Raw genomic sequence first — 12,350 nt, forward strand, 5'->3', positions numbered from 1 at the left:
ATTGTATTCTTCTATAAAATTTAACATTCTGTTGTAAACAACCTTCTCTATTACTTTTGAAATTATGCTAAGGACAGATACTGGTCTATAATTTGAAATATCATGAGGGTCATTCTTTATGAAGCTTGGAATAACTTTTGCCATTTTAAATATGGATGGAAATTGGCTGTTTGTTATTGAGAGATTAACTAAATGGGTTAAAGGAATCGACATATGATCACTTATCAGTTTTATTATTTTTACGGATATATTATCAATACCAGTACTAGGCTTATTTTTTAGTTGATCGATTGTATTTTTTATTTCAATTTTAGTTACCGGTAAAAAGAAAAATGTTTTGTTACACATTTTTGAGGTAGTACAAGAAGAAGGTAACGATGTGCCAAAATGAGTTTGAAGATTGTATTCTGTAATTGTAGCAAAATATGAGGCAAACGAATTAGTAATATCACAAGACTTGCTAATAATTTTATTATCATAATGTAGAATAATATCAGACCTGTTCTTTTGCCTACCAGTTTCACTGTTTACTAAATTCCAAACTGTTTTTGGTATATTGTAAGATTGATTAATTAAGTCACTATGAAAGTTTTTTTTAGTATTTATTAATAGAGAATTATATTCTTTTTTTGCCTGTTTATAGGTATCTTGAGACTCGAGACCCCCTATATTTTTTGCTATCCAGTGTAGATTTTTTAGTTTTTCACTAGCGTGTCTTACCTCATTTGTTACCCATGTAGCCTTATTTGTTTTGTGTGCTTTATACCGTGTTTTTATTGGACAATATAAATTTAGATTGTAATTTAAAATGCTAACAAATGAATTTGTGGCATATTCAGCATTCAATTGTGAATAAACTTCATCAAAAACTGTAGAAGAAATCCCTGCTTTAAACATCAGCATATTTTCATCTGACATATCCCTGTAACTGATGGGTTTTTTATCTTTTTTCGATACTTTATTGGCTTGCAAATTTACATCAAGTGAAAATACTTTATGGTCACTGAAGTGACCCTCGAACACATTTGATTTATAAAGATGTGGTTCGATATTTGTCAATATGTAATCCAATTTTGTAGATGATGTTTTACCTACTTTATCTATGAAAACTCTTGTAGGAGCCTCAGATGTGACTCTCAGATTATAACTTACTAAAAACTCGTTAAAAGATTGCTTATTATTAGACATGACAAGATAATCAATGTTTAGATCCCCACAAATATAAATATCATGATATGACTTACTGCAATCACATATAAATAAGTGATTTTATGATCTTCTTTAATTGCGATTTTTTTTGGGTTGCTCTATGTATAAATAGGAACAAAGTTAAGTTATTGTTTTTCTGTACTATAGGAGTATGAAGAAATAAATAGGAGGAGGTTAGAACTAAATGAAAATAAGCTACATCAATTTAGAAGAAAAATACAAAGTGTTGTAGAGAAAGATGTAGTTCGGACTGATAGAGGAAATCCATTTTTCGCTGGAGAAAACAACCCTAACCTTGAAGTTATGAAGAATATTTTGTTAAACTATGCTATTTACAATTCAGGATTGGGGTGAGTACAAAAAGTTATTTTTTCGTTTAAACAGAGATAACAATTTATAAAATTTTGGTTAAAAGGCAATTTTCAGTAACTAATATCTTTTTTAAAACTAGTATAAATTTTATTTCAGCTCTCTGATTTCTTCTTCTTAGCTTTCTATAATCCATTTTTTGACATCCTCTCCCAACTCCTTCCATCGATCTCTCTATCCTGAGCAACATACTTCCACTATGTTCCTGCTACTCTTTTTATGCCATCTACCCATTTCATCTGTGATCTTCCTCTTGGTCGTCTACCTTTGTAAGATCTCCAATCTTGTATTGTGGCGTTCCTACGTTGATCTTTTTGTCTAGCAGTGTGGTCTACGAAGCTCCATTTGAATATGGCAATTTTTGTTGTGATATCATCGACCCTTGTTTTTACTCTTACCCAGTGATTCCTTTTTTATCTGACAGTCGTATACCTAACATTGCTCTTTCTATTGCCCTTTCTATTGTGGCTAGTTTATTCATATTTGCCTTGGTTAGCATTCAGTTTTGACATCCATATGTCATGATAGGAAGAACGCACTGGTTAAACACTTTGCTGCTTAAGTATTGAGGTATTTTGCGATTCTTAAGTATCCAACTGAGTTTTTCAAATCCTGCCCATACCAATCTTGCTCTTCGAGTGATTTTCGCACTTTGTTAAGTTTCTGAATTTGGCCTATGTAGATATTTATGTATGAACTCGTTCTATCTCACTGTCGTTTATAGTTATACGTTTGGAGTCGTCTAAGTTTGTCATTGTTTTTGTTTTTGTCATATTCAATTTTTAGGCCGACGTATTGGAAGTTGTCTGTGAGTTCCTCCATCATAACTTGTAGTTCCTCGAAACTGCTCGCTATAATCACGATGTCGTGATTATATATATATATATATATATATATATATATATATATATATATATATATACGAAAGTAGTAAATTGCTTAGATTAGGAGCGACGAAACACGTGTTTCAACTTATAATACGTCCTGAACATACACCTCGTGCTTTCAAACTCATACTAAAAGTAGTTAAGATGTCTAATGTCTACGCATATTTGTGGTCGTTACTAGATGCAGTGTTGCCAATTTAAAAAATAATAACCGATACGGCTTACATTGTCCAGATGGTCCACAATGCCCCATCCTCCCCTAAATAGCCCGATTACGTTCTTATCTAAATAAAAAATATTCGTATTTTATGGAAATACCTTGACATACATTGACGACAGCATATTACGCACTAAATTTCATGTATTGAAAGTCGATTTGCATTTCTGATCTTTGTTTTTTTATCAGGAATTACATTTTATAGCTTACGGTTTCAAATACAGCGTTACTACTTATCTGAGAAATGTTGACTTTTTTGTCTCTAAATAAATTTTTGATATAATTATTTTCCCTTAAAATCTAAACCTAATCTTAGAACCTAAACTAATCTTTGATTGTCTTCATTGAGACCTTCTCTATATATGTCTTCATCTTTGTTCTTGTTACCTCCTTTACTTCTCTAACAATATTATCAAGCGCGAATTGTAGAGACCGAAACCGGTTGTCCTAGGTTATAATAAAACCAATTCAAATGAGCAAGTCTTTTTTCTTTTACTGTCTTTTTTTTTGTCCTATTGAACATGGACTCCAATTTGCCAACAATTTATCATCCTATCAATATAATTTTAATTTTTCAGATATACTCAAGGGATGAGCGATCTTCTAGCTCCAGTTTTATACGAGCTTCAAGATGAAGTAGCTGCTTTCTGGTGTTTCGTTGGTTTAATGCAAAGAGCAGTATTTGTAGCTACCCCTACCGATAGAGATATGGATAGAAATTTAAGATATTTGAGAGAATTAATAAGGCTAATGGTACCAAAGTTTTACAATCACCTGGAGAAACACAAAGACGCGCTAGAGCTGTTGTTCTGTCATCGGTGGATACTTTTGTAAGTTGAAATGTTTTAAAACTATTTTATGAATATAAAAAATTTGCAACTATAAGTAAATAACTATTTATTTTTAAAGGTGCTTCAAAAGAGAATTCACGGAAGGTGTAGCATTAAGGATGTGGGAAGCATGTTGGGCGAATTACTTAACGGATTATTTTCATCTCTTTCTATGTTTGGCAATCATATCTGTATACGCTGACGATGTTATAGCTCAAGATCTGCGTTCAGACGAAATGTTGCTTCATTTCAGCTCACTGGGTAAGAGGGAATATATTTTAAAATATGTACTTAATATTACTGACTGATAAAATGACATATGTATTAGTGTTAAGAATATAATAATATAAGGTATAGATCTGTGATAGTTATAATCGGTTCTTCTATTTAAGTGTTTTTCAATTTAATTTTTACATAGAATTAAATCTAGTTATGGTGCAGCGATGATAATTTTAAAGAGTAAATTACCGTGATCAGAAACATTTGATTTTCTATTTCAAAGAGAAGCAGGAAGAATCCAATAGTGTATATATTTTCTGATCTTTGGCTACTTCTAGTAACATATGACAGAAAGACAGAATTGCTATTTGTAATCGAAAGCTGGGCCTTTTGGGGAGTAATACGAGAATGTGTAGAAAATGTTATCAAGAAATGGTATAGAATACCAAAAAGAAGAAAATATCTAAAATGCATCCAGGATTGACACAAACAGGATTAATCTCTCCCTGTTGTCGTTTTCCCATAACTGAGGATCGTGAATTTCCTGATGGAAACATGGCATGTGGAAAATTTGTCTGATGAGCTTTCCAGTGATTAATAGGCTTGTACAATTCGCTCAAGACAGAATTTCTTTTTGTGGTCGACCTTTGTAGTCCCATTTCTGGAGTATCATACAAGACTATCTAAAAAGATTGTCTAGAAATGGTAAAAAATCTGAAAAAGAAGAAAATGTCTGAATTGCACTTAGACAGAACTCAAAATAATTCCTGCATCTTCGCTTTGGGTCGAAGGAAATTTGTAGAAATCAGTGTTATTGCAATGGGTGAGAAATATTTTACGCCCTTACATTCTGAAATGAAAGAAAACGATGGATTTTACAACTCTGGTACTTAAAACTCCCAAAGTTGAATTTTAAGTATTAGTTTGGTGCGCAATTCCGGCGAATAAAGTATATTGGTCGAAAGATCATTAATAAATATGCTTAATGTGATTAACGGCAGGAAGGGAGGAATTATATGCGGCGGGTAATTATAAGCAGAGTCGATTCAAATATAACGGTTCTAGCTGATGTCATTTGCGCAAGTCCAAATGTCTAACAAAGCGTACCAGCTGGCAGACATAGAGATTTCTGCACGTGCTTACAAATTCCAGTTGTTATTATGACGTCAATTATAGTGTACATGGTTTCCTATAAGAAATAGCCATGCAAATCGTAACAAGGTAAGCTTTCATCTTTCTTGCTTGTTAATTTCATGTTGATTGGAATAGTTTTTCTAATATCTTTATAACATTTAAATAGCTACTCGTATGGAATAATATTGCCCACAAAATGTCTTGCTTACTACATAAATAAAATAAAAGGTATTGATATAAATACCTAAGACTGATTATTTAATTGCATATGCCTAGACCATATGTCCAAAAAGTCCTACTCGTGGGAATATTGCAGATGAAGCTCCTTTAAACAGCTCTAAATGCTATTAAATCAGACAGAAAAATTAGAGAAATTAGACACAGTTTCAACATCTCCGAGGCGACTCTTCGTTACAAAATAAGAATAAGTCAGAGATCAATGTCTAAGCTCGATAGAAAGCTCGTCCTTACGAATTTAATTACGAAGAGAATTAAACGTATCTTAGTAAGTAAGACTGAGAAACCCAGAAGGAACAAGCATTAAGCGAATAATCCTTTAATAAAATCGAGGTAAATTCGATTTTATCCGAATAGTGCTTCAATATCAGATTAAATATACATACAACGTTGCCAAGACTGGTAAAATGACGGTACAAAGACCTTCAATAATTTTGGGCCCAAAGGAACAAAAACAAGTAGGTTCTGCAACCTCGTTGGAAAGAGGAAAGCACGTAACAATAGTTTGTGCGATGATTGGGCCTGGAGGATACCTTCAACCGACGTTCATCTTCTCCAGGAAGAGGATGAATTCTCAATTTAAAAATAGTGGCCCGATAGATGCAATATATCTCTGCTCCATCAATGGCTGGATAATTAATGAGCTGTTTTACGAGTGATTAAAGAACTTTATATACCATGTCCATGGTATATACTTAACAATCACACTAGTCATATTTTGCTGGAGATATACTCATTTAAAAAAATCGCTACAATGGAAATCGGGATTGCTGGCTTTAGATCTAGAAACCATTAAAAGAAGCATCATTAAAAGGAGAAAGACAGCATATTTGGGACACATACTTAAAAGGAGAAAGGCAGCATATTTGGTACACATACTTAGAAATGAGAAGTACGAGTTTAAGGGTAAAATCGAAGGAAAAGGAGGTAGCGGACAAATATCCTGGCTGAAAAACTCAGAAGATAGAGACGAATTTGCAATTGTTATAGCCAACCTTCATTAGTGGAGACAGCACTAGAAAATTAAGTAGAAGTACATAGAGCAAACGATACCAAGCAACTGGAAAATACAAAAACTAATGTTTGTATTTTGAGAACGATTTCCGAAGTGGAAATTGAAACGTCAATAAACGTACTTTAACCTTTAATTGTGGCTTATTCACATTTAAATAGTAATTACTTTAAAATGCCACAAGAAAATAGCTTAAGAACAATATTTTAAAAAAAACTAGGACGTGTACAAAGATTGATCTGAAATCTTGACATCCGCCCCTGTCACCTCGGGGGAACAAATAAGGGTCTAATCACCTTCTGTTGTCTCCGGGTGCTCTGTAGAGGTCTTCGAATATACTGTCGAGAGCTCCTCTACTTAAGTCCATTTTCGGGTTATGGACTTGGAAAATATTTATATCTTCGATGTCTTGCCTTGAAAAAGGCAAGATATTTCTTACACAACAAATTCCTCGTCGAAAATTAGGTTGTGGTCTTCCGATGGCTTGTCTTGAGAAAGACAAGATATTTTCTTACGCGACAAAGGATTGTCGAAATAAAAACACCAAGTTAAAGTTGAAAATAACTCTCAGCCACAGAGTATGGAAAATAGAACAGGAGCAGAGCCCCGAGAGCACTAAGCTCTCGGAGAGTCCGTGAGGGACTGACTTGGCTGACCTGAAAATCGATAAATAAGGGATTTCCAGGTCAAGAGCCAATGGGAAAATTCGAGGCGGGGCGATGCGCATCGAAATGCGTACTTGTCTACAGACTATGGCATTCGATGACACCCCGATGAAAAAGGTTATCGAAGAAGCTGATTTAAAGAAAGAAGAGAGAAACGAGAAGAAGGCAGCTGCTACAATACGAAAAGATGTTTCGCAAAGAGGCCAAAAATAAATCCATGTTAAAAATAATAAATATCAAGATAGTGAATTGGAATATGAGAATTTTATTATCATTGTGCATCTTATTTGGATTGGGCATATACCGATTGCACTTAGCGAGAAGGTTTGCAGTTTAAATTATAATATTTTTTGTATCTAATAAATCAAGCTGTATATTTTTTTTATTTTCCTTAAAATTTCTCCATGCACTGCATAAAATTACCCATATAGATGGTATTTGAATAGTGTTACGGCAGCCCCTTGCTTATGGTCGAACATCAGGATGGCGTTTAATGACCTGCGACTGTCTAGAACACACTCGAAAAAGCAGGCGTCTGTTAACGGTTCGGAATTACCAAGTAATGGCGCTCTGATATCATGAGGGAGCTAGAAGCCTGTCGAACGAGTCAAAGTTCCACTGAGAGACTTCGATGAAACTCCAAAATAACGGGACAAAAAATATATACAGAAAAATTGCAATTGTAAAGAGTAAGTCTAATAAATATGTTTGTAGAGTTAAATAAATAAATATTATAAATTAATTACGTTTTAGTGTTACTGTTAGAAGACTGTAAATTAAATAAAATAACAGTACAATAGCTTTAACAACTTAATCAACAACAATAAAGACGGTTTTGCTTAAGTGCGTAGAATTTACCCACTTTCCTTTAATGTCTATCATCAGAACGACTAAATAATATTTTGACCTGATCTAATTTCGTGCCGTTATATCACAAAAACTAGAATATGGTTATGTACGAACGGAAGGTAACCCCAAATGTCCATCCGGCTCGTTCAATACAAGAATTGTAATCATTAGTGTATCGATAGTTTTATAAAAACGAAAGTGGACATGAAATCCAAAAAAAGAAAATAATTCAAAGAAGATAAGACAAATCGTGACCAAATAGCATTACGCTGTCGACGTCAGAAATGTAATATTCATAATTTATATTTAAGTTTGAATAAAATTATTCTAATTAAGAGCATGTTATTATTTTTAAACAGTTAAATAAGTATTTTGTATTTCATTTTGTCATTAATTCTTTTGCTTGTATGTATGTATATACACATTTTAAAATTTTCAACGGAACATAGGATTTTTTATACAATCACTGAGATTCCCTGATTTGCAATTAACCAGTGTAAATTTTAATACAACGTCTCGACGTTTTATAATTATTATAATGTTTGTTCCACTGGATTGCTGCTCTTTTGCGATTTGTAGCCATATTTGGCCGTATTTGGCCGGTGGTGTTGTTCCGTCTCGCGATTTTTCCTGAAACTCCGTTTGGTATATTCGTAATTCTGGATTTTTGTGCAGATAATAATAATGTTTTATTAACAATAATTTTGTTTGTGTTCATATGGTATTATTTGAACTGTTTAATTTATACTTTAATACATTGATTATTCCAAATATTGTTTACAATTTAAAAGGGTGTATATGATATATCGAAATCTAAACTCCATTCGCTTAGCTCGGACAAATTTTGACAGATTCATTGTCGGAAACCTACAACACAACAATTCCTGCTTCTCGGTATTAATAGCTCAAGTATCCTGCTATTACAGACTTCTTTCTTTAAAAAAAGAAGAATTATTCTAAATAGTCGAAGTGTATACTAAACCCATCAAATTTTGGGTAGTATATATTTAAAAAATATATATTTAGTTGTTATAATTTAACATAACTATTTATTATATGGTGCAGATAAATAAATATTGATTGTCGGTAATTCGCAAAGTTCTATTTTATTTACTATTTAGTTTGTTTACTATTAATATTGGCTATGAGTACGGGTGCTTGGTTGTATAGTAATTTCCAGCCACTTTTAGTCTGTCAAAAAGTAACTAACTTCGCAAAAAAATAATTACTAAATTCACTAGACAGTTTGGACTGGGATTAGCGAACCGAGTTTACCATTTTTTGCCGAATGTATCTATCGATTTGGCAACAGGCCCAAAAAACATCACTGGCCGAGTAAATCAAATACCTTTGCATCTCATTATAATGCCCTAAGCTGAAATTAAAGTAGTGTTTCTAACCATGTATACAAACGAATAAAAAGTACAAATTTTAAAACAGTATTTTGGGGGCAGCTCGTACAGTGATATTATAAATTTATTTAAATATTAAAAAAAAAACGTTTTGTTTACCGATGAATCGACATTTTCGTTACATCGGAAACATAATCATTCCGTCGTAGGATATTGGTCTCGGTATAAAAAACACTTGAAAAACTTAATGTTTGGACAGGTATTTTGGGGATTATATCGTCAGTCCATTTTTTATTGATGGAAATTTAACGGGCAATAAATATTTAGAATTGTTGCAAAATCAAATTATTCCGGCAGTTCAATTACTTCCTGTTAACTTTGACAATATTTGATTTCAGCAAGACGGCTGTCCTACTCACAATACACGAGCAGTTTAAAATTATTTAGGAACCATTTTTGGAAATAAATTAATTTCTTCTCATGGTACGATATCCCAAATGATTTTTTCTTTGGGAATATTTAAAAGCAAGTGTTTTGGTGGAAAGGGTAAACTTTGTTGCCAAACTATCCACATTTAAGAGAGGCGTATTTGAACACCTAATTGCTTCAAAATATTTATTAAGGACCACTGAAGCAATAAAACAATTAAAATGTATTTTCCTTCGAGTTATTTACACAATAGACTTAAGGGCTGGTTCAAACATTGACAATTATCGCAATTCTGATTATTACATAAAGAGTTATACAAATATTAGCTTTACAGTGAGTGCGGGGAGGCAGTAACAGATATACATGAAATGATAAAATTGAGAGAGACCAACTATATACGTTTTAACACAAAACACTGAAAACACCGGCTCACGATAGCGCATACGCGGCTTACGGTCTTTTCGGGATCACACACCCCCGGTCTTCACTTGCCGAGAGGCAAATTGGCACTGTCTGTCCTAGTCCTAAGTTATATAAAGCGGGGAAGAGAGGGTTTATGATGTAGGAAATCAGTCGCACACACGTTAACACGATAGCTGACGATGAGCGTACAATTTGATAAAATAACTATACTATTACAATATTATACAGGTTGTTTTTACAACATGTTTATCGACATGGTTTTAAAAGAGCACGAAATTTAGCGGAATTGAGGAAGAAAATAATTCATCTTTGTGGGAGCATTAGACCGGAACTGTTCAGGGATATGAGAGTATCTCTGTACAACAGATTTGGTTTTTGCTCTGCAGAAAGAGGTGGAATATTTGAACCTCTGTTACGTTAAATTTTTGTTTTTAATATTAATTTATGTTATTTTTAGAATTTATTTTTATTTTTAGAAATCTAGTTTTTTCAAGCCATTTTGGCAATAAAAAAACAATATTTTTTAGTTAAATAATATTTTTAATTCCATATCTACGTAAAAATGTAAGTTTTTTGCGAATTGACATGCACTATGGATGCATCTACTGGAGAGAGAGTCCAGTCGAACAAATGAATTAATTATAAACATTGCGACGTTGTATTGAAATTTACACCGGCTAATTGCATATCAGGGAATCTCAGTTATCTTATTAAAAATTCTATGTTCTGTTAAAAAATTCCAAAATCTGTATATATATATATATATATATATATATATATATATATATATATATACTCTTATTTAATTTTTAGCTATGTACATGGATGGACAGGTCATCACCAGAAAAGCACGGGGATTACTACATCAGTTTCGTCAGATGCGCGAAATACCCTGTACACTAGCTGGTCTGTGCACGAGATGTGGTCCAGGCATTTGGGACAGTTCACACAGTCCACGCATATTCTGCGTGGGGCACGAACAAGCTGGAATGTGTATAAATTGAACAATGGACTGAGTATTAATATTTGTTTAAAGAAGATGGAGGTTTTGTATTTGGACAATACAATGTTGATGTTGGTTATTTATTATTTTAGGGTGAGATGTTTGAAGATATGTACAGGTTTTAGGGATAAACTGGATAATTATTTTTCTATTTAGAAGAAACAACAACTACTATTAATATATAGAAATTTAATGGCTATCTGTAATCAAAAATGCAAAGACCTTGATTTGTCCTGAATTTAAAAAAATCATATTAATTATTTTTATAGATATATTAATTATTTAGATAAGAACACTTAAACCATATAACATTATAAAACTCTCTAATAAAGCCCTAAAAATAAAAAAAATAAAACCTTTTTTACATCTAACTCACGAAGAGTATCAAAAAAGGCATATTTGTATGTAGGAAATTATATTAATGATATAGTTATCGAACAGAGACCATCCAATGTTGGGAAGATATGTACCCAGTAGTTAAACAGGTATGTCTGAGAGAGTAGCAAAATCACTGAAATAAAATGTGTAAAAAACACAATGCAATTGCAATGCATAATTGCCTTTTGACTCGTGGTTATCCGATAGCTCAAAGTAACATCCCTAGTGTTCTGTCTACAACATTCGTATCAACCTCCAATATGATCCAATGTCATATCTTTGCAAATAGCCGATGGCTGCATAGACTTTGTGAAGATGTACAAATCACCCTTATTTCGGCTTTTACAAATTTGATGTGTTTACAAATGTGATGAAATATCTTAAATATTGTTATTTTGAGTGACATTAACATAGGCTTTTGTGTAATTTATATCAATTTCATTGTAATTATTTTCATTTACAATCGTGTTAATCGCCTTTGTTTAATTAAAGTGGATATCAATTTCCGATCTTACTATATGGTATGGAGGCCTGGACGCTGACAGAGACGCTCACGAGAAAACTAGAAGCATTTGAATGTGGGTATACCGACGCATTCTTCGTATATCCTGGACCGAACATGTTACCAACATAGAGGTACTCCAAAGAATCGGAAAGGAGAAAGAAATCGTGAGCACAATCAAACAAATAAAGCTTGAATATCTAGGCCACATATTGAGACACGATAAGTACCGTCTACTGCAATTGATTGTCCAGAGGAAAGTAGACAGTAAGCGAGGGCCAGGTAGGAGAAGACACTCGTGGCTCCAAAATCTACGGCCGTGGTTTGGGCTCACATCGGTCGAACTATTCAGAAGCGCCGCAAACAAGATCAGAATAGCCATGTTGATAGCCAACGTTCGCAACCGACAGGGCACTTGAAGAAGAAGAAGGATATCACTGTCGAATGGAAATCTGTCCTCAGCATAACCTAGTGAATGCATAGTGAAATCATTTGACTTTTTAACAGGACGGTGCTCCTCCGCATTATGGTTTACTTGTTCGTCAATATTTAGACCAACACTTTTCACGGCATTAGATTGGCAAAAGAGACAGCATCGAATGACCTCCTCGGTTACCAGATTTGGGACGCCTAAA

At 33.2% G+C, this 12,350-nt stretch overlaps 1 protein-coding gene across 3 annotated transcripts in view; it reads left to right on the forward strand.

The window, feature by feature from the left end:
• Positions 1-10,836, forward strand: part of TBC1D16 (TBC1 domain family member 16) — a 118,774-nt gene extending 107,938 nt beyond the window's left edge. For all 3 annotated transcript variants that reach the window (XM_072526786.1, XM_072526784.1, XM_072526785.1), the window contains exons 7-10: positions 1,357-1,559; positions 3,261-3,512; positions 3,592-3,773; positions 10,646-10,836. In XM_072526786.1, coding sequence (XP_072382887.1) covers positions 1,357-1,559; positions 3,261-3,512; positions 3,592-3,773; positions 10,646-10,836 — 828 coding nt within the window. The remainder of the gene's footprint in view (positions 1-1,356; positions 1,560-3,260; positions 3,513-3,591; positions 3,774-10,645) is intronic.
• The last annotated feature ends 1,514 nt before the right edge of the window (positions 10,837-12,350 follow it).

The sequence above is a fragment of the Diabrotica undecimpunctata genome, chromosome 3 (assembly GCF_040954645.1).
Source record: "Diabrotica undecimpunctata isolate CICGRU chromosome 3, icDiaUnde3, whole genome shotgun sequence".
Taxonomy (NCBI): Eukaryota; Metazoa; Arthropoda; class Insecta; order Coleoptera; family Chrysomelidae; genus Diabrotica; species Diabrotica undecimpunctata.